General features: G+C 39.9%; 1 protein-coding gene across 1 annotated transcript; it reads left to right on the top strand.

Moving 5' to 3' along the window:
* Positions 1–15,491: 15,491 nt before the first annotated feature.
* LOC107784212 (uncharacterized protein At4g26485) lies at positions 15,492–18,973 on the top strand. The gene is made up of 3 exons (XM_016605295.2): positions 15,492–15,911; positions 16,026–16,224; positions 17,976–18,973. Exons 1-3 carry the CDS (start codon positions 15,728–15,730, stop codon positions 18,742–18,744), a joined length of 1,152 nt encoding a protein of 383 aa, XP_016460781.1. The 5' UTR covers positions 15,492–15,727; the 3' UTR covers positions 18,745–18,973.
* The last annotated feature ends 5,187 nt before the right edge of the window (positions 18,974–24,160 follow it).

The raw sequence follows: 24,160 nt of genomic DNA, 5'->3' as shown, positions 1-24,160 counted from the left end.
AAAGTAGCAACCAAATGTCCAAATCCCACTTCACACCGTAGGGCCAACTTACTAACGCCCAAAACATCAATTCCCTCCGCCCCACAAGATGTGATAGTGTTTGACATAAAACGAAATTTGATATATTGATTTGAATTATATACTACTCCATTTTTTTACAATAATAAAGATAGAAAATTGTATGAGACAAAATCTACCCTAGAATATTTAGGGTAATATAGCATTAAGGAAAGAGTCAGCCGAGGTCGGCCAAGGAGCAGCAAGATTCGTGGTCGAAATATCAATAATGATCGAGGTCGAGCACCGCTGACACAACAGTAACGGTTAATTTTTAAAATAGGATATTAAAGAGCATATTCTAGTGAATATTCTCTGCACTTGTGCCATTAGGGTTTGTTAGAGATATGTCTTAAATAAAGAAGAAAAGAGAGAGTAAGAAGGAGCATGTAATATTCACTTGATAAGAACACTTTTTAGGAGAAGATTCTCTCTCTTGTAAAGATACAAAGATTACCCTTTTATCAAGATTTTTGTCCATATTATTCGACACTTTTCCACCAGATCCGAGGATAGTTCGAACAAACCTTGGATTTATCTGTCATTCATCATTCTCAGGAGGAACATTCGTCCAATCCATCCTTTATTTGGTGAATCATTTCTCTTATTTACTTAAATGTCATTTAATGTTATTTATTGCTAGTTACACCTCCATTATTGCTCATTCTTTATGAACGTTTTGTGCCTATCATTGTCAACATTTCATTGGATCTGTCCCATCTGACGCACGTTTTTAAGATTCGCATCTAGAGTATTATCTTTAACTAGGTTTAACCCATTATTACATTATTAACTCTTTTAGTTTCTTCTAGATCTACAACTGACACTGGTCACTAACATTAAAAAAACAAGAACAAGAACTCTTTTCCTTCTGCATACATAGATCTAACATGGCAGGTAAAAGAGAAGAAAGAACGAGAATAATGAGTGACCTCCCAACCAACCTCATGAACATCATCTATGAGAGCTCTGAAGCAGTGGACGAGGACACAACACCCAATACCTTCCCCAGGCGAGGTGGGTCACCCCCTCCCCACTGCAGCATCACAAAATCTCTTAGTAATACAGCCTCCACATCTGCGGTATAGGAGGCACCACCAGCAATAAAGAAGCTCATTGAGGCCTGGCTAACTGATACGCTGACTAACGTCCTCCATAAGCCTTAGGGATACGGCCACAGAAAATGCAAGAACTTGCGTTATACCACCAGTGGACGAGAAACATGATCAACCTCCTCCTGCCCAATGACAGGTATTACTCACAATGTTGTTAGCAATGCAGGTGACGACGCCCTCACAACCATTATGAAAAGGATGAAGGAAATGAAAAATGAAAACAAGGTACTTGGGACCAAATGAGAGAACACCAAGAAAGGGTCGATAAAATACGGGGCGCTCCTAAGTTCTTGCCGAAAAGGGATGCCGGTCGGTTCGTCGAGCAGTAACACAGTGACAGTGCTGCCCCACATGCTATACCAAAGACCTTTAAAATGCTGCCCTATCTGAAAATATACGATGGTATAACTGACCCCGAAGATCATGTGACTCACTACGTCACCGTCGTGAAAGGCAATAACCTAGCTAAAGAGAGGCGCGTTGATTTGGTATTCACAACTGCCCACACGTTCCATTGAAACCTTCGAGGAAATGGGCGATAAGTTCGTAACGGCCCATACCAGGGCCAAAACAGCCGAGACAAGAGTAAACGACATCTTTGCTATTAAACAGTCTCTGGGAGAAGGGCTAAGGGACTTCCTCGCCCGTTTTAACCGAGTAAGAATGACCTTGCCAAATGTATCGAAAGGAATGGCGGTAGCAGCTTTTCATAACGGGCCGAGCAGAAATGGTTCAAGGGCGATAAGAAAGTTATTAAGTCGGCTTATGAAGTATCCCCCAACGACTTGGGACGAAATACATAACGCATATTGTGCCGAATTCCGAGAAGACGAGGACGACCTCAATGGGCCGACCCATCGACTGACCTCGGTGCAAGCAGAATCCAAAAAAGATCGAAGAAATGATGTCAGAGGAGATCTCGTGGCCTCACGACCAAACTGGGAACAACATCTCCTATATGTCAGAACCACCGCTGCATCCTCTTCCCGCCATGAAGAAGGCCCGCCTCGATCAAGAACAGGGACTCACCGGAGCGAGAGAGGTATTCCTCTTTACTATCCGCTCACAATTTTTATGTGTCACCTACAGAGATAGTCTATGCCTTGGAGAAGCTTTCATCAAAGGTGAAATGGCCACAAAAGATGAGGTCAGACCCGAATAGTATACAACCAATAATAGGGCAATCATAGATACACACCATGAGAGTCGTCCCCTCCATCCTGTACCAAGTCATCAAATTCCCAACTCCATGGGGGATATTCAATATACGAGGGGAGCAATGCACGTCCCAGGAATGCTACCACATCGCCTTAGACTGTACGGCTACCGAACAAACAAGGGATAAAGAAAAAGAGGCATAGTAATCAACAGGGTCGAGGTCGGCAAACGGTGACCGAGAGGATGTCATCAGAGACCCTGATACGGTCAAGGCCGCATGTTCGACCATAAAGGACCTCGACCCCATTCAGTTAGATAGCAACGAACACAACAAGAAAGCTTACATCGGCTGCAAACTTCAGGAACCGAGTAAGTTTCGTGAATTTTTAACTGCTAACGTGGACTTGTTTGCTTTTAGCTATACAGATATGCCAGGTATCCCAAAGGAGTTTGCCACACAAAAATTGAACGTTGATCCACTCTACCCCCAGTAAGGCAGGTTAGGCATAAGTTCAACTCCGTAATTAATGGCGCAGTACGCAAAAAAGTGGAAAAATTATTAGAAAATGGCTCCGTGAAGGAGTCGAAGTATCCCCAATGGGTCGCCAACGTAGTCATGGTAAAAAAGAAGAATGGAAAATGGAAGTTGTGTGTAGATTTCACCGACCTGACTAAAGCTTGCCCCAAGGATTTATTTCCATTACCCTATATCGACTAACACATCGATGCAACAGCCGGACACAAGCTACTAAGCTTCTTGAATGCCTACTCGGGCTATAATCAGATCCTCATGGAGGAAGAAGACCAGGAAAAACCACCTTCATCACCCACCAGGGGACATACTACTACAGGGTCATGCCCTTCGGACTGAAAAATACGGGGGCAACTTATCAAAGGTTGGTGATGAAGATGTTTAAAGACCAACTCGGAAAAATGATGGAAGTCTACATAGACGACATGCTGGTCAAATCCAAAAAGAAAGAAGATCACATCGACCACTTGAGAGAAGCCTTCGGTATACTCAGGAAATACAACATGAAACTGAACCCCAAAAATGCGCATTCGGCATGGCCTCAGGAAAATTCTTGGGTTTCCTAGTGTCGCAGCAAAATATCGAGGTCAATCCCGATCAAATCAAGGCTATCAGAGGGATACAGAGCACTTGAACACCAAGAAACAGGTCCAGAGGTTGACTGGTCGTATCGCCGCCTTTTCGATGTTTATTTCATGATCCTCCGATATGTGCCATAAGTTCTTTGGTGTACCAAAAAAGGATAACGGCCTCCAATGGACCCCCTGAATGCGTCCAAGACTTGAATGAGTTAAAGGTGTACTTGTCATCGCCACCATTGCTTTCAAAACTAGAGCCGGGACAACCCCTCCTCATCTATCTCGCCGTGTCCGAAGTAGCCGTAAGCGCTTTCCTGGTCTGAGAAAACAAAGGTATGCAATCACCCATCTATTACATTAGCAAAACACTAGTCGACGCCGAGACAAGATACCCACATCTCGAAAAGCTGGCTCTAGCCTTAGTCGTAGCCTCACGGAAGCTTAGACCATATTTCCAATGCCACCCCATCTCGCTCGTCACGACTTTCCCATTAAGAAGCATTTTGCATAAACCGAGCTATCGGGCAGGTTGGCCAAATGGGCCATCGAACTGAGCGAGCACAATATTACATATCGACCGCGAACAGCGATAAAGTCACAGGTGCTCGCAGACTTCATCGCCGACTTCAGTGCAAATATAATGCCCGAAGTCGAAAAGGAAGCCATCCACGCTTCTCCCCAAACACAAGACCTCTAGGTCCTGTACACTGATGGCACGTCTAACGCGTCAGGATATGGGCTGGGACTCGTACTCAAAGTCCCAACATGCAAAGTGATTCGCCAGTCCATAAGATGCTCGGACATGACTAACAACGAGGCCGAGTATGAGGCCGTAATTGCAAGACTAAGACTAGCACTCAAATACGGAGTGAAGCGTCTAAACCTGCACTGCAATTCTCAACTCATGGTCAACCAAGTCATAGGGACTTTCCATATCAAGGAGCAAAGGTTAAAAAAGTACTAGACCGAAATCTGCAAGCTGCTACCCGAGTTCGACGAATGTCAACTCGACCAGATCCCCTGAGCACAGAACACTGAGGCGGACGGCCTCGCTAAATTAGCCGCAACCCCAAAAACATTACAATCGGAAAAAGAAATGTTGTCCACCTCCTCAACTCATCGATAGATCAAATCGAGGTAAGAACTATAAATCTGACTTGGGACTGGTGTAACCGTATTGTTACATATCTGCAGGATGGTGTACTCCCCAACGATAAAAAGAAGCCAAGAAACTAGGAATGCAAGCAGCCAGATACATCATCATTCACAACGACCTGTACAAGAGGACATATGGCAGCTCTCTAGCGAAATGCTTAGGCCCAAATTAGACGTTGTGTGTCCTCGAAGAAATAAACGAAGGGCACTATGGAGCTCACTCCGCAATCGAGCTTTTGTCAGATGCCTCATACGAGCAGGGTATTACTAGCCCACCATTAAAAAGGAGGCCTCAGATTTCGTGTAAAAATGCGAGCAATGCCAGAAGTATGCCCCAATGATCCACCAAGCAGGTGAACACCTACACTCAGTAACTTCCCTTGGCCGTTCATCAAATAAGGAATGGACATTGTTGGCCCCCTCCCAGCAGGACGAGGTAACGTACGATTTCTTTTAGTTTTAACTGACTATTTCTCTAAATGGATAGAAGCAGGAGAATTCGCCCAAATACGCGAATAGGAAGTGATCACCTTCATATGGAAAAACATCATATGCTATTTTGGTCTCCCCAAAGAGATCAGCTGCAACAACGGACCCCAGTTTGCGGGAAACAAACTCACTGAGTGTTTTGCAAAATGGCATATCAAAAGAATACTCTCAATGCCATACCACCCCATGGGCAACTGGCAAGCGGAATCCTCCAATAAGTCGATACTGAACATCATGAAGAAGAAACTCGAAGACGCCAAAGGATTATGGCAATAAATATTACCAGAAGTACTTTGGGCCTACCGAATAATGCCAAAGACGAGCACAAGAAAGACACCATACTCATTAGTCTATGGGACTGATGCAGTAATACCAATCAAGGTCGAGGAGCCCAGCCTAAGATACTCCCACAAAAGCGAACCCCGGAACGACGACATCAGAAGACAGGAGCTCGACGAAGTCGAGGAACGAAGAGATATGGCCTACGTAAGAATGGTTTTCCAAAAGCAACAAGCAGAACGTTATTATAACAAAAAGGCAAAGGTCAGGCCACTCAATGTCGGGGACTATGTGCTTAGAGCTAAAACACAAGTGAGCAAAGACTAATGGGAAGGCAAACTAGAAACAAATTGGGACGACTAGTACAAAATCACGGCAACAGCAAACAAAGGGTCATTCCAACTAGAAACGATGAAAGGAAAGCAACTACAAAACAACTAAAATATTACACACCTCAAGTACTTCAACTTCTAAAAGATGAAGCGCCACCAAAGTCGTACTCTTTTTTTCCTCACTTGAGTTTTGTCCCAATTGGGCTTTCTCGAGGAGGTTTTTAACGAGGCGACGAAGGGAACACTTCAGGATTGAAGGGCGCGCAGGACGGCTAGTTCATTACTCGACCTCTCAATACTTCTCCAGCTCGACCAATAAAGGGACTGGATAGACTAGGACTGGGACTGAAATGCTAGTCAACACCAGGAAAATATGTAAATTTCTCCAAGTGTATGAACAAAGCACAAATGCATGAAGTTTATTTATATTTCCTCTAAGTGTACAACCAAAGCAACGTCGCCTTAAAATCATACCGCCGACAAGTGTAACACCTAATCGGCCCTTGGCCATAATTAAGCATAGGTGATATTCGACCTCATTCGAATCAACACCTAATCGGCCCTCGGCCATAATTAAGCATAGGTGATATTTGACCTCGTTCGAATCCATACGTAATCGGCCCTCGGCCATAATTAAGCATAGGTGATATTCGACCTCGTTAATCAACACCTAATCGGCCCTCAGCCATAATTAAGCATAGGTGATATTCGACCTCGTTCGAATCAATACCTAATCGGACCTCGGTCATAATCAAGCATAGGTGATACTCAACCTCGTTTGAATCAACACCTAATCGGCCCTTGGCCATAATCAGACATAGGTTATACTCGACCTCGTTCAAATCAACATCTAATCAGCCTCTGGCCATTAATAGACACGATATGTTTGATCTCGCTCGAATTAACATTTACTGGTCCTCGTCCATGATCAAACTTAGGTTTTACTTAGACCTCGTTCGACCCTACTCGAGCTAAATTACTATGACTAAGGAAACCAAGGCAACAAAATCAAAAAGCATACCAACTCGAATAGAAGAAAAACGAATCAGGTACAAATAACCAAACTATTATTTCATACTTAGAATATTTTCCTTACAATGGCTCGGAAAGATGCCCACAAAAAAAAACAAAAAAAACACGCAAAAGTATGCAACAAAACAAAATGAAGAAAAGAAAAGCTACTAACTGGCCTGATCGCTTGGGCCATCCTCAACTTCCCCTTCACCATTACTATCGCCATCAGGATACTCGTCTTCATACCAGGCGTCCACTTCGATCCGATCCATGCCTACATCCTCCTCGTCATCACCAGCCTCCGGTGTAGCAGGATCATAGTCGCAAGTGAACCGAGCCCTACACATCTTAACACGAGCATCCTCGAAGGCGGCCTCTGAAACGGTTTCCTCCCTCATCAGATCTCTGAATATATCCAGCTGAGCCTCGGCGTGAATCCACTACTCGTATAAGTCTCGAGGAACATCAGGGAAATCAGAAACATGGGAAGAGGATGGTCGAGCCAATAATTTGCCGTCTCGGCCTCCAGAGCGGCGACTCGATTACAAAGTCCAGAAGCCTGTTTCTCTAGTTCTCCAATCCGTTCATCAAGCCGCTCTTATTTGAGTCTGGCCGTCTCTAAGGCATTCTCTCGCTCGGAATGAAGAACACGAATGATAATCTCCAAGGCCTCCGCCTTCCTCGTAGCCCTCGACCAAGCTGACTCCGCCTTCACGAAACCCGCAGCCTTCTCGACGACCTCACCACTTAAAGCTTCCTCTTTGAATTCACACTCCTCGAGCTCGGTGCGCAGCGAGACCACCTGGGCTTGGAGATCTCCGCACTGGGCTTCAACCCCTATACTAACCTCCAACTCCTCCTCCTTCTCCTTTAGTGCCCCCTCAAGAATGCTACATTTTTCGATGACCTTCACCAGCTCGTCATCCATTTCTTTCAGCTCGTCTCGGAGAGCTCGAAAATTTCCGCCTTCGCCAAACCGCCTGCAAATCTCGTGATACTTACTGCGGTATTCGCGGTATTTTCTCTCCATCTTCAAAAAAGTAGCCTTACACCTCTCCTCTCTTCGGGCGCTTTCAATTTCAAAAATCACTGTCTGAAAGAAAGAGAAAAAGAAAAACGAAGAGTAAGAACAAAACAAACTTTGAACTTGACAAACAAAAATGAGAGAGATCGAAAAACTTACCCTAAGAGCGAGGCAGACTATGCTCTTAGACAACGTAGCATCTTTCAGCTTTTCGAGAGTTTTACCCTCCACATCATAACAGATAGGACCAAGGGAAGGGACCACGTCCTCCGTGTTGACCAAAGAATCTCGATCCATGGGGATCACAATAGTCCGCGTGGACCCTTCCAACCTTATTTCAAGTCGGGTAAACCCCTTCCCATCATCCTCACCTCGTAGGTATCCACATCAGAGCCCATCACGTAACCATCCTCGGCTACGCACTTTCCTTTTATCTCGGCCATCAAAGAAGGACCCTCGGCCGGTCGTGATGTCGATGACTCATCCCGTCGCAAGTTATCAGAAACTCTCGCCGATGGATCTTTAGCTTCTACCATTGTTCCAGGAAGAGATATACCCTCTGCGGCTTCACTCAATGATAGAACCATGGGCGATACCTCGGCGTCATCTTCAAGATCTATGGTCGTCGTTTCTCGGATGACAAAATCGCCCATCACTGAATCCACCGCCCGAGCAGTCCCGTCACCGACATCCACCGATCTCCTATTGCGGGGAACCAAATTCCCATCACTAGGCGATGATTCCTCTTCCTCATCCACTAGATGAAGCAAAGGAGAAGCCAGAATCTCCATTGACGATGTACCCACAGGCGCAGAAGAAGTCAGTACGGAAGCAACAGTTAGTATGGCCGGCGAACGAGTAGACATGGTCACAGTGGAAGAACGAACAGAAGCAGACGACTGAGCAGGTCTAGCCGCAGCCACAACAGGGACGGACTCCGAAGAAGAAGTAGCCTTCCTCTTACGAAACGTAGGAGGAGGAGCCTTCGGCCTCCTCGAAGACCCTCGAACTGAAAAGGAACGATCGAAGGCTGTCACTACCAATGGTAAACCATAGCGAGCATGCAACCATGGGGTCAAAGCAGTAAAAACAACAAAAACAATATTGTTGGACTCACCGGCCAATGAAGAGGCAGGCTCGAATTTCTTCAGAAAGCCCGACCATTCACGAATCCCCACAGTGTGAGGCAAAATCCGGCCAACCCAGTCAAAAATATTCCCGATCAAAGGAGGAGGCGCAACCTTGGTTGTACGAATAAGAAAAAGTGTTAGAGCCTACGACTAGAAACAGACAAATCAAAATTCCTTTCACAAAAAACGGATACTTACGAGCACGATTCCAAGTCTCAGGAAAGCCGTATGTGTTGGCCACCACGTCTTCTGTTCTAACAAAGAAGTAGGTGAGCCAAAACTGATGGTTTGCTTTATCGTCCATCTTCACCACCATGCATTTGCTTCCTCGGTGGCGGAGATGCAACATCGTCCCCCTATAAAAGTTAGGGGCGAAGAGATGCATTAGATGGCGGAGCGTGACCTCGACCCCGACCAACTCGGCGAATTTTGAGAGCATCCTAATAAGCTTGTAGATGTACAGAGAAAGTTGGGTCGAGAAGACACCGTAATAGTGACAAGATTCCTCCACCAATGGGAGAAGGGGAAGAGTATAGCCGACCTGAAAAGGATACGCATAGAACACGCAATATCCAGGGAGGTGGATTTGCACCACGTCGCGTCTTGCTGGGATCAGGTCGATATGGGCAGGAATGTTGAATTTTTCCCTAAGCTCGGCCAGATCGGCCTCTTCCATCACTGATTCCGAGACTTCAGGATCACGTTCAGATGCCTTCAAAAACTCGGACCTAACTTTCTTACTGCGAGGTGTTATTTCTTCTACCGTAGTAAAATTATCTTTTTGAGTAGCGACAAAGACCCTATCAACATAAGGAGGTATAAGCACCGCCAACGGAACAGGGTCAGTTGCCATACCGAAAATAGAGAGTACATTAACCATGTTGTTATGGGAGGGTATTCAAGAAACAAAGTGTTAGAAGCAGCGAGAATTGCTAAAACCGGTAAGAAAATACACGACAATGGAGGAAGAAGAAGAAGAAGAAGATAGAGCTCTTTGATGCAAGGGTTTCATAAAAATTGGAACATTACCCACACACCCATATTTATAAAAGATCAAGCATCGAAACTAAGGAATTAATTATCATTACCTGGCACTGTAACCGAAGCGGCAAACTCAATCAGGAGACGCACGTGAAACGAAGCAACGTCTCGGAAACTCACATCATAATAACGTCAGTCGCCATGACGTCACCCTGATTCGTGGGACTAACAACCCCAGAAATTACAGATCACAAAAGGACACGTTACCAACTTGCCGCAATCATCACGGTCTGTTCAGGTCGTCCAAATGCTTCAATCACACTATACAATATCCGCTCATTGAGCCCGCCTGAGGCCGACCTCAATAAGCGGAGGGACTAAATGTATGAGACAAAATCTACCCTAGAATATTTAGGGTAATATAGCATTAAGGGAAGAGTCAGCCGAGGTCGGCCAAGGAGCAGCATGATTCGTGGTCGAGATGTCAATAATGACCGAGATCGAGCACCGCTGACAGAGCAGTAACAGTTAATTTTTGAAATAGGATATTAAAATATTCTATATAAAGAGTGAATATTCTCTGCACTTGTACCATTAGGGTTTGTTAGATATATGTCTTAAATAAATAAGAAAAGAGAGAGAAAGAGGGGGCATGTAATATTCACTTAATAAGAACACTTTTCAGGAGAAGATTCTCTCTCTCTCTTGTAAAGATACAAAGATTACCTTTTTATCAAGATTCTTGCCCATATTATTCGTCACTTTTCAACCAGATTCGAGGATAGTTCGAACAATCCTTGGATTTATCTGTCATTCATAATTGTCAGGAGGAACATTTGTATAATTCATCCTTTATTTGGTAAATCATTCCTCTTATTTACTTAAATGTCATTTATTGTTATTTATTGCTAGTTACGCCTCCATTATTTCTCATTCTTTATGAACGTTTTGTGCCTATCATTGTCAACATTTCACTGGATATGTCCCATCTGATGCACATTTTTAAGATTCTCATCTAGAGTTATTATCTTTAACTAGGTTTAACTTATTATTACATAAATTTAATAGTTTAGTCGAAAATTACCTTTTTGGTCAAACAAAAATATCAAAACAATGGCTGACAAGTTAATTTGATCGAAAAAGCTTTTATAAAATGTCTATAGGTAAGTCGATAACATAAATTAAAATTAAAATATAGAATAAAAATAGGAGATTAAAATTGTAGATGGTAAAATAGATATTTTAAGAAGTCACCTTTGATATGAGGAGCAGGATGATATTTGTTAAAAGTTGGAGGATAAGTTTGATTTTTAAGACAAACTTGGGGGATGTAAATGATTTTCACCCATATTTAATAGACTCAACCTCATCCTTAGATATTTGTTGATAAACAGTAGTAAGACGAGAGAAAGAATCCAAAAAAGTCACAAAATTATTATAACCCGTTAAAGAAAGAGTAGGGGCAGGCCCCCGTACATCAGAGTGAACTAACTCAAATAGTACACTATAATATTCTGAAATAGTTCACCAATTCAGTGCTTTATTTGTCGAGTCAATCTTCCTGGAGAAGACTTGATCCAAAATCCATCAAATGTCGTGATGGTGTCGGACACCGCTGTCAGGCAAGCCAAAAAAATAAATACTTAACTTGGTTTTCATTTTAATATTTTTGAAATCATATTTTCTTTAATTAAATAGTAAAAGATAAAATTTACAGAGTAAATAATAATATTTTTAATAATTTTCAATACAGGGCAATACATGAGCCTAAGTCGGTGTCACAAGTGGATGAGCCTCAACTAGGAATGCAAAACAAAATACAACATCTGTTTAGAATACAAATTCAGACAGGAGAAATATAAATATTCTGAAGGAGACTCTGCTGGCTGCGGACTCGTAACGTGGAATACAGCTCACCTAAATCGCTGCAATAACCGCGCCTCTGTACCCACAAGGCCACTAGACATATATGCACCTGCACAAAAATGTGCAGCAAGTGTAGTATGAGTACGTAAATCAACGCGTATCTAGTAAGTATCCCGCCTAACCTCGAAGAAGTAGTGATGAGGGGTCGACTTCGATACTTACTATGGGCTATAAATAAAATATCAATGATATAATTAAGCATGAATTATATAGAACGTCTATAAGCTCAATATTCATGAAATAAGTGAACAATTCTTTTATTAATAAGAAATTTCTAAATTTATTTTCGTCATTTAACATTTTGTATCTCGGGCCAATGAAAGCAATATCAATTATTATCAATTCCAAAAATATATCATGCGCAAATCATGTCGAGGTCGTACGACCCGATCCAACATAAATATTTAAACTGTGCAATACCGAGGGTCGAACGACACAAATCATAGATGCATCTATTTAACCTGCCGAGGCGTTCGACCCCCTCCACAAAAGAAAAAATACAATTTAAAACAACCAAATTCAAGATTTATTAAGGCAACTATTCAAAAAATACAAATTCTCATTTACGGTCAAGAAGAATTGAGTTTAACCTTTTAAAGTTCCTTTACCAAGTTTCGATATGATTTAAGCAATTTAAATTAACAAGTAGGATGCAAGCATCACAATTATAACATGATCTGGGTTCTAGACTACCCGGACATAAGCATATTAGTAGCTACGCACTGACTCTCGTCCTCTCGTGCGTACGTAGCCCCCACAAATAGAAGCACATATTGAATTATTTTACCTATGGGGTTAATTCCCTCTTACAAGGTTAGAAAGGAGACTTACCTCGCTCTGAAATTCCATAACCGGCTCCCAAGCCCTTCTAACAACTCAAACCGATGCCCATCGCTCCAAAACTAGTCAATAAATGTGCAAATCCATAAATATATAATCTAATACTCATTATAAATCAATTTACATTAATTTCCAACTCCGCTCGAAAAGTCGATAAAAATCACCCTCGGGCCCATAGCACTACGAACTCAAATATATAATTTATTCCCAATTTCATGTCCAATCTCGTGGTCAAAATCCAAAAATATCAAATTTCTAGGTTTTTCTACAAAATCCCAAATTTCTACAAATTTTCATGTTTAAATCCATATATAAACCAAGTATTTAACTTGCAATAGGTGGGAATCACTTACCTTAAAATAGATGATGAAAATCCCTCCTTGAAGCTCTCCAAAATCGCCCTAACCAAGTGAAAAATGGGGGAAAAATGAGCCAAGTCTCGTTCTTAAATCAATCTGCCCAGCCGACCTTCCTCACATGCGGTACATCAGCCGCATCTGCGGCCTCGCAGATGCGGCCAAAACCTCGCACATGCGCATAACCTCTGCCCAACACAGCTCCGCACCTGCTGTCTCGCACATGCAGAGACTTTCCGCTTCTGCGACTCGAGATGCCAGCTCGCATTCCGCTCCTGCGGAGCTTTTCTCGCATCTGCGGGCTCGCAGATGCGGAAACATCCTCGCATATGCGGCCATCCCATCTCCATCCAAATGTCGCTTCTGCGACCACATCACCGCACATACGGGCTCGCACTTACGGCCCTTTTCACGCAAGTGCGATTGCCCCAGATATCAGCTGCCTCAGCATTTCTTCCAAGTCCATACTCGATCCGTTAACCATCCGGAATCCACCTGAGACCATCAGGACCACAACCAAATATACCAACACGTCCCAAAACACATTATGAACTTAATCGGCCTTCAGATCACATCAAACAACTCTAAAACCATGAATCGCACCCCAATTCAAGCTTAATGAACTATAAAACTTCAAACTTATATCTTTGATGCCGAAACCTATCAAATCATATTTAATTGACCTCAAATTTTGCACACAAGTCACATTTGACATTACAGACCTACTCCAACTTTCGAAATCGGAATCCGGCCCCGATACCAAAAAGTTCACTCCCGGTCAAACTTCTCAAAAACCTTCAAATTTCAACTTTCGCCAAATGACCTCAAAATGGTCTACGGGCCTCCAAATCCATATCCGGACACGCTCCCAATACCAGAATCACCATACGGAGTTATTCCAAGCTTGGAATTTCAAACGGACATCGATAACATTGAAATGCACTTCAACCCAAATTTGTGAAATTCTTCCAAAATGCCAACTTTCCACAATAGGCGCCGAAACACTCCCGAATCATCAAAACCCGATCCGGACATATACCCAAGTCCAAAATCATCATACGAACCTGTTGGAACCTTCAGATCCCGATTCCGAGGTCGTTTACTCAAAATCACACCTTAGTAAATTCTTCCAACTTATAGCTTCTGAAATGAGAATTTTCTTTCTAAATCAACTCCGGACTTTCCCGAAACTCAATTCTGACCACACGTACAAGTCATAATACCTGAAGTGAAGCTGCTCATGGCCTCAAACAGCTGAACGACGCACTAGAGCTCAAAACAATCAGTCGGTCGGATCGTTACCGGAGAAGACTTGAAAAGAATTTTTCAAGCATGATTGAGATCAGTGTGAAAATCAGAATGCCAAATCCATGTTCTTCGGAACCGAAAGACCACTCCCATATTTGTGTGATACGATTTTTTTAACCAAAATCAGAGAGATGTTATCCCATAATATGGTTAAGATACTTATACCTTAATTTATTTTAAATTTTAAATGTTCAAATAGAACAAGTATTACTTAGATTGTTATTTTAATATTATGTGCTTTAAGCATGTATATATGTATGTGCTGTGTGCATATCATTTCTATCCTATTCTCTATTGTCTATATAGATAAACGAGTTTTGATCATCATTAATGGAATATTTTCTAACTTTTAACTTAAATATTATTTACAATATAAATAGATAAACTTTAAGAAATTTGTTATGAAATCTACCTCTATTTTTATTAATTATTTTTGTATTAACTGGGATGAGATATATTTATAAGGTTGTTACCCTTTTTTATTTTCACTTGTGTAAATAGATATATATTAGAATTTTTATTCTCTCACATTAATAAAATTAATATTTTATTCTGTTCATTTATTTCGTTATAGAACGTCCTTAACTTATATTCTTAATTACTATTTCTCACTTTATAATATTTCTTTTTCTATAGGTAAGTTATTTCTAGATTAAAAAAAGAAATGATTTAAAGAAGTAAAAAAGAAAAGGCAAAGGTTGATAATATACGGATAAAATAGGCATTTTAAACCGTCAATATACATATGGGAGGAGAATGTATGAGTGCGAGTTTGATTTTTAAAGCAAAGTTGGGGGTATAAATGATTTTCATAATCAAGTAAATTCATATGCTTGGTTTTATCTAAATCTACAATTATTTTAATGAAAATGTTTCTCTTTTAATTTAGATAATAATCTTAATTTAGATGTTAAAAAAATGAGAGTAATGGTCTTAAAAGATTTCAAAATTTGTGGGATATGAGATTTTCTTTTCCAAAGTTTGAATGACGATTTTCCAGAATCTATGCCCATATTATGATTAAAATACTTATAAGCTAATTTAATTTATATTTTAAAAGTTCAAATAGAACAATTATCACCTATGTAAACGATTTCCCCCCGTAATAATAGCGTCTGATGAAAATGGGACAAAGCTAAATAGTTAATACCATTTGTTTCTCTGTAATTTTAGTTTATAAATTGCAACAATAATTGACAACTTCCTGTTTGCGTTCCTTCCAAGAGAAGCTGAGGAGGACACGACCGACGGATGGTTCATTGAAAATGTTATGATTCCCGTATTGCCCCTCGTGGCCACAAGAAGGAACTCTCACTTAAAACGTTACAAAGTGATGTCAAATCCGTAATTCCATTCAATACAAATCCTTCAAATAATTCAAATTTGATGTTTTCTCTTTTTGGTATAAAACAAACCAGTGTCAGTGTCACCAAGGAAAAAGAATTGCGCAGCTATGGCAGACCAAGTGACAGAAAACCCAAGTGTGATCATTGAAGAAGAAGAGAAAAGGATACAACATTACTCTTCATATCAAGAAATATTGTTAGTGGGTGAAGGAGATTTCTCCTTTTCTCTCTGTTTGGCTCACTCTTTTGGCTCCGCTTCCAACATTGTTGCTTCTTCTCTTCAATCTTATGGTATTATATCCATTTTCACTCTATTCTCTTTCTGGATTGTTTTATTTTACTTAATCACACATGGGGTTTTCTCAAAATTCCAACTTTGGTGTTTCTTTTTTGGGCCCTTTTTAGATAAAGTGATCAAAATGTACAAGAATGGGAAATCGAACTTAGAAAAGTTGAAAGCTTTGGGAGGAACTATATTGCATGGCGTGGATGCCACAAAACTGCAGCATCATCCTGATATCAGGACCCGGAAATTCCATCGGATTATCTTTAATTTCCCTCATGCAGGTTTCTATGGCAGAGAGGACAATAATCATCTTGTCCAGTATGACTCCCTCTTTTTCTTCTTGGATACCTTTTTTACTACTTTTCTTATGCGTTATAATGTGTATGTAACATGTTTTTCGTGGAATTTTTGAACTGCTAAAAAAGGATATATAGAGTAGAAGGTGGAGTTTGAAACAAGGATTTTACCTAGTGTTATAGATTCAATAGGAGAGTCCAACCCAAAAGGCCAGTCTGTTAATTAGTAGGGAGAGCCCTTCAGCCTATAAACCCATTAGTATTTCTCTTTTTAATCATTGAGGGATAGTTGACACACAATATTCGCCCCGCCCCCGCTTGAGGACCAAGTCAGGGCTGGCATCTTAGTTGGTCACGGTTGGCACCCCTCGTTGGTCCAGGCCCACCACTCCGAGTTGCGGCCTCAAGCATTGATCGACCTGCTCCCAATACCAATTGTTATAGATTGAACAAGAGATCCCAACCAAAAATACTAACCTATTAGGTGGGAGAGCCGGAGACGAATCCAGGATTTGAAGTTTATGGGTTCTTATAGCGACTTTAAGTTAATATATCATAATGACCGGACTAAGGAGCGAGTACCAATATTCAATATATATATTTACAAAAATAACAAACCACTTAAACACGTATGAATATAAACATCACTATTATAATTGTACTCGACGACGAGTATTTCATGTAAGAAAAAACTCTCTTTATCGTTGCAGTAGTGACGAGCAATATCAAACTTAACTTCACAAGCATACTCCAAATCTCAACGAATATTATACACTGCTTTTGCAAGAGCTGGGTAATGACAACAATTATAAAAAGCTAAGAGAAATTATTACACATAATAAAATAAATGAACAACAAAAAAGATAGGAGAAAGAGTGAAGGACCTGACAATGGGTGAGTGTAAGTGGAAGCAACAAGAAGTCAAGAATCAGCTAAGAGAAATTTGTTTTAATGTTTGATCTCAATTTCAGGAATTTGGATTTGGGCGAAAGTCGCTTTCAAAGAGTTTTTGGTTTGCTTGTCTATTTGTTCTTTAATTTTTGAAAAGAGACCTTGTGGTGTTTTGTAAAGTGTTGTAAAATTCAAAAGGAAAAGTGCTTAAGGTTAATAGAACCTGGGTCAAACAATTTGGGAACCCAAAACAAGAGCATGTATTGCCATGGAATATTTTACAACTGATCCCACCTAAATAATTATATATAATCAAATATATTTTTAATACAAATACAAGTTCTGGACAAAAGCTACTGGGTTCCTGGGAACCCATACGCATAACTGTGAGGTGGATTTAGGTTTTTAAATTAGTGCATCTACTTTTCACCAGCAACTCATATTTAGTATAAAATATACATTTTTACCAGTTTTTTAACAACTAAATTTGAGTTGAAGACAACGTGTGGAGTACCTCTGATTATATAGGAATGGAGTAGGGTGTTTAGGATATCAATATTGAAGATTTGCTCAAGCGACATATAGTTTTGTAGGGGACTTCTACCCTTAAAAGACAACGTTGTTTTCTTCAATCTAAGACGAGCAAATATTGTAAAATGATTTCATCAACATAAACTACCAAATGCACCGTTAGTTATGTCCATCTCTTTGTGGCCAGTTCTTTTGGCTCATTTAGGCCAATTTTGATCATGCTGGGAAGGGAATAAATTTCGTATGCTGAAAGTATTGGCTTTTGTCCTCTAGAGACTAGACTAGTTGCTTAATTGGCTTTTCTTTCACTGGACTTTGCCTTTTCTCAAGTGCCTTTTTCCCTATGTGCAGAATGCATAAGAATCTTGTGGCAGGTTTTATGGGGAGTGCAAAAGCAAGGTTGCGAGCCGATGGTCAAATTCATGTTACCCATAAAACGACTCAGCCATTCAACCTTTGGGATCTTGTTGGACTTGGAGGACAAAACTCCTTGATTAGTGTCGAATGTGCTGATTTCAAAATTGAAAATTACCCTGGTTACAACAATAAATATGGAGCTGGCTCGAAATGTGATGAGTCTTTTCCACTGCGTGAGTGCACTACTTTCATGTTTATACTCGACCCATCTTGTAAGAGTATGCATAAAAGAAAACAAAACAAACTACAAAAGAGAGAACTTTATTTACATACTCCATCTCAGAAAATTCAAAAAGTTTCCAACTGCATAAGTCCTCCTATTTACCCCTTCCAGCAACAACTAAGTTCGATTTACAGTAGAACTTCTCCAACTTATGATATGAATGGTTTTCCAAGTTATGCTGGTTTACCTGCTAGGCATGACAACAGAAGTGAATGTTTTAGCATCTTCAAGGGGCATTTCAGCGATATTCAACAAACATTTGGAAGAAAGAACATTGATGTTGAAGTTGAAGTTCGTAAAACTCTGCAGCGTGCTTCTTTGATGTTCAGGGCCGAGAATGGGTGGCTCCCTGACCCGTACTCGAAAATTTTGGAAGAGATTCCATTTTGGAAGCAGTCAAGATTTTTCAGGTTAGAACAGATGCTGCTAGATATCGATCGAAGGCTGTATGAGCTACAGGGTATGGGATATTACCTGTAATATAAATTATTATGTCTGTACAGTGAATATTGGATATGTATATCCAAGTATCTGTTGTTAACTTAAGTGCTACTATTCTCCATATTTTTCTACCCAATGTTCTATAGAAAGGTTGAATTATGGGAGAAAAAGTTTGAAATGCTCTATAATTTGATTGTTGACTAGCTAATATGCTTGATGTTAACTGTAATTATGGGTGACCAGGTTTGAAATGCCCTAGTAATAAAGTGGCAATGATCGAGGTTCTTTAACCGAAATTTTATGATATGGTAGTTTCGTTTATATCAATCTCTGGTAATATGAAGCGAGTAAGAAAAGAAAAAGAAAAAAGCAGGTTGCACCAAATTTCCAACTCCATGATAGAAGTTCATATTAGAGAGTAAAGGCAAAATTCATAAAGACCCGATAAACTTGTCCAGAAAATAGGTTTAAACACTTAAACTAAATGGGTGGCTTTTTACCTCCTTAAACACATTGTGAGTAAATTTTGTTCCACCCTCCATGACAATATACCAGTTAAAGAGTAACGAGTGTTGGGATTTTAAGCTTGTGTAGCTTAAAGAAGGTGAATGAGAAATGGAGGGAAAATAAAATATTTGAGTTTCCCTTGGAAAAGGGACATTGTCCCATATCGGAGGAAGAAAAGGTTTTTGATGGGTATATATATAATTGCTCTTCTTCTAACTCTTAAAGAGTTAAGAAAAAGGCAAGCCTCGCGCCGTCGTCGTCGTTGCTCGCTCAGCTTCGGTCAAAGATCGATTGATTAATCTTTTTGGACAAAATTCCTTTCAATTATTTAATTAATTAATTAAATAATTAACGAAAAATTCAATCCGGAATAACTCATGACCCGCGACCCGGTTCGGTCAGGCCCGTTTTCTTTTCCGGATTATTTTAAATATATTTTTCCCACAATATTTCAAACACCCCTTTTCCAACGGCCATGGTTGTTTCTCAAAGGTTGCAAACCTTTTCACAAACAATGCCAGCAACTCTATAAATAGAGTTTGAATCCGAGAATCTTTCCTTACGAAATTTTCTGAGCTTCTTCTTCTTCTTCTTCTTCTTCTTCTTCTTCTTCTTCTTCTTCTTCTTCTTCTGCACAATATTTTCCAGTGTGTTTTACGACTATTGAGTGGTTCGCAATTCATCAGAGTTTTTTGGTACCAATACACTGGTGAGTTAAATCGTTCTATCCTAGGAGGATATATTCCAGCACCTCGGGTACTTAAGGGGAATAATTTCTTAAGGACACACTGTGTATTCAGTGGGCTCGATTTATTCCTATACTGTATTTTTTGTTTTCCAGAATCTATTTCGTTAAACAAGTATTACTAACTTTCTGTTTTGTTTTTCCAGAAAGTTTAATTGTTTATTACAGTAATACAGAATTATAACATTCTTAAGAATTTTTTTTTTATATTCTGTGTTTTGTTTGTGGGGATTAAAACCTGTGTGATTTTCTACTCCTTCTGAATTTTACTATTCTGATTTGAAGATATAAAAAACTTCATCAGAGTATTGAAATTCGTAAAACGATTTGAAAAACATAAAAACTTCATCGTTTTTCTGTGAAACAGTATATAAAAACTTCGGTTTTATTTATTATACATACTGTTTTTGTTAATAACAGTATTGTTTACTGTTTTGATTTTGCCATTAATTGAACTCTTCTGTTATTTACAGTGAGAAATGGCAATTGATAACGAAAATTCTTCTGCGACTATTGCGGCAACGACGATAGCCTCGTCAAGCCGGACTGCTGTTCCACCGGCAAAAAAACCGGGAAAATTTTTCGAAGCCAACTTCAAAGGATGGCAGCAAAGGGTGTTCTTCTGGCTTACCACACTTGGTATGCAGAAATTCACTAGTGAAGAACCTCCAGTGCCTGCTGCGGACATGCCGGACAACGAGAAATTCATGATTGTTGAGGCGTGGAAGCAGACAAATTTTCTTTGCAAAGGCTATATCTTAAGCGCTTTAGAGGATGACTTGTACAATGTGTACAGTGCGATGAATACTTCGAAAGAATTATGGGACGCACTTGAGAAGAAGTACAAGACTGAAGATGCATGCTTGAAGAAGTTCGTGGTTGCCAAGTTTCTAGACTATAAAATGATAGACAGTAAAACTGTTGGAACCCAAGTTCAGGAGCTTCAACTTATTTTTCATGACCTTATTGCTGAAGGTATGGTCGTGAATGAAGCATTTTAAGTGGCTGCAATGATTGAAAACTTGCCTCATTCGTGGAGAGATTTTAAGAACTATCTTAAGCACAAGCGCAAAGAAATGAAGTTGGAAGATCTTGTGATTCGTCTCAAGATTGAGGAAGACAACAAAACAGCCGAGAAGAAGTCTCGTGAAAATTCAACGATCATGGGAGCTAATATCATTGAGGAGACTGCTCCAAAAAGTAAGAAGAGAAAGAGGTCTTCTGGACAGACTAAGGAGCAGAACAAAAAGAAATTCAATGGCAGCTGCTACAATTGTGGAAAAACTGGTCACAAAGTCCCTGATTGTCGTCTCCCGAAAAGGTATAAGAAGAAGGGACAGGCCAACATAGTGGAGAAGAATTATGACATTGATGATCTGTGTGCAATGCTCTCGGAATGCAACCTAGTTGGAAATCCGAAGGAGTGGCGGATTGACTCTGGAGCCACTCGACATGTTTGTGCTGTCAAGGAAGCATTTGCGACTTACTCTACTGCTGGTCCCGAAGAAGAGCTTTCCATGGGAAATACTGCAACAGCCAAGATTGAAGGTTATGGGAAGATATTCCTGAAGATGACTTCCGGCAAGGTGTTAACGCTCAACAACGTTCTTCATGTTCCTACTATTAGGAAGAATTTAGTTTCTACTTCTTTGCTTGTTAAGAACGGATTCAAATGTGTATTTGTTTCTGATAAAGTTGTTATAAGCAAGAATAAAATGTATGTTGGAAAGGGCTACCTCACAGAGGGCCTCTTCAAACTAAATGTAATGGTTGTTGACAATATGAATAAAATTGCAACTTCTTCTTATTTATTGGAGTCAAATGATTTATGACATATTCGTTTAGGACATGTCAATTACAAAACCTTGCGAAAGTTAATTAATTTAGAAGTGTTGCCTAAATTCGAGTGTAATAAATTAAAATATCAAATATGTGTTGAGTCTAAGTTTGTAAAACATCCTTATAAGTCTATTGAAAGGAATTCAAATCCTTTAGACTTAATTCATACTGACATTTGTGATATGAAGTCGACACCATCTCGAGGTGGAAAAAAGTATTTTATTACTTTTATTGACGATTGCACTCGATATTGTTATGTTTATTTGCTTAATAGTAAGGATGAAGCAATTGAAGCATTTAAGCAATACAAGAATGAAGTGGAGAATCAATTGAATAAAAAGATCAAAATAATTAGAAGTGATAGGGGTGTAGAATATGAATTTTCATTTGCAGAAATATGTTCGGAATATGGAATTATCCATCAAACTACTGCACCTTACACACCTCAATCCAATGGAATTGCGGAAAGAAAAAATCGGACATCAAAGGAAATGATGAGTTCTTTATTAATAAGTTCCAGATTACCGCAGAGTTTGTGGGGCGAAGCTATCCTTACAGCTAACCGAATACTCAATAGAGTACCCCACAACAAAACGCAATCTATTCTATATGAAAAATGAAAAGGAAGAAAATCCAACTTGAAATATTTCAAAGTGTGAGGGTGTCTAGCAAAGGTACAAGTTCCTTTACCTAAAAGGGTTAAAATCGGACCAAAAACTGTTGATTGCGTTTTCATTGTATATGCTACAAACACTAAAGCATGTCGGTTTTTGGTTCATAAATCCGATAATTCCGAAATTCACATTAATACGGTAATGGAATCAGATAATGCTGAATTATTTGAAAGCATCTATCTGTATAAAACTGAATGTGAGTCGTTAAGTGAAAGACCTAAATGACCTCGGGAAGAACCAAAGGAAAATACTCCAAGTATAGAAGATCTAAGGTGTAGCAAACGTCAAAGAATATCTACTTTCTTTGGACCAGATTTTGTGACATTCTTGCTTGAAAATGAGTCTCAAACTTTTAAAGCAGCTATGTCATCTTCTGATTCAACGTTTTGGAAAGAGGCAGTCAATAGTGAGATTCAATCAATTTTGGATAACCATACATGGGAATTGGTAGATCTTCCTCCAGGAAATAAGCCTTTAGGTTCGAAATGGATCTTTAAACAGAAAGTGAAAGCTGATGGCACTATTGAAAAATATAAGGCAAGACTTGTTGTCAAAGGTTATAGACAAAAGCAAGGCCTTGATTACTTTGACACTTACTCGCCAGTAACGAGGATAACATCTATTAGGGTGTTACTGGCACTAGCGGCCGTGTATGGTCTTGAAATCCATCAAATGGATGTTAAAATAGCTTTCTTAAATGGAGAATTAGAGGAAGAGATTTACATGGAACAACCTGAGGGTTTTGTGGTAACTGATAAAGAAAAGAAAGTGTGCAAACTTGTTAAGTCACTTTATGGACTTAAACAAGCACCCAAACAATGGCATGCCAAATTTGACCAAACAATGTTGGCAAATGGGTTTAAAATCAACGAGTGCGACAAATGTGTTTATATTAAAAACACTCCGGGTCATGAAGTCATTGTTTGTTTATATGTTAATGACATGTTGATAATGAGCAAAAACATGGCAGATATAAATGCTACTAAGCGCATGTTGGCTAGCAAATTCGATATGAAAGACTTAGGAGTTGCTGATGTGATCTTAGGAATCAGAATTCACAAGACTCCACAAGGTCTAGCATTATCACAGTCTCACTACATTGAAAAGGTACTTGACAAGTTCAAGTATTTGAATTTCAAAATTGCCAAGACTCCAATTGACGTGAGTTATGCACTTCAAAAGAATGAAGGTGAAAGTGACTCACAATTGGATTATGCAAGAGTATTGGGAAGTTTTATATATATCATGAATTGTACATGACCAGATATAGCATGTGCTATTAGTAAACTGAGTCGGTTTACAAGTAATCCCAATCACATACATTGGATGGCAATGAAACGAGTTTTGGGGTATCTCAAACATACCCAAAATTACGCTTTGCATTATAACAAATATCCCTCCGTGATCGAGGGATATAGTGATGCAAATTGGATCACTGGATCATCTGAAGTTAAATCCACGAGTAGATATGTTTTCACAATTGGGGGTGGAGCAGTGTCTTAGAAATCATCCAAACAAACGTGCATCACCCGTTCTATAATGGAATCTGAATTTATAACTTTAGATAAGGCTGGTGAAGAAGCTGAATGGCTCCGGAATTTCTTGGAAGATATTCCATTTTGGCTCAAACCTTTGGCACCTATTTGTATACATTGTGATAGTCAAGCGGCAATAGGCAGGGCAGGGAGCG

Source organism: Nicotiana tabacum, chromosome 2, assembly GCF_000715075.1.
Source record: "Nicotiana tabacum cultivar K326 chromosome 2, ASM71507v2, whole genome shotgun sequence".
Classification (NCBI taxonomy): Eukaryota; Viridiplantae; Streptophyta; class Magnoliopsida; order Solanales; family Solanaceae; genus Nicotiana; species Nicotiana tabacum.
Note: the sequence above shows the minus strand (reverse complement) of the source record. Positions and strands in the feature narration are given on the sequence as shown.

Coding starts and splice junctions, on each gene's coding strand:
- LOC107784212 (XM_016605295.2), top strand. CDS start 15,728: ATGGCAGACCAAGTGACAGAAAACCCAAGTGTGATCATTGAAGAAGAA. Junction 15,912..16,025: donor TTCTTCTCTTCAATCTTATG/GTATTATATCCA, acceptor GGCCCTTTTTAG/ATAAAGTGATCAAAATGTAC. Junction 16,225..17,975: donor GACAATAATCATCTTGTCCA/GTATGACTCCCT, acceptor CCCTATGTGCAG/AATGCATAAGAATCTTGTGG.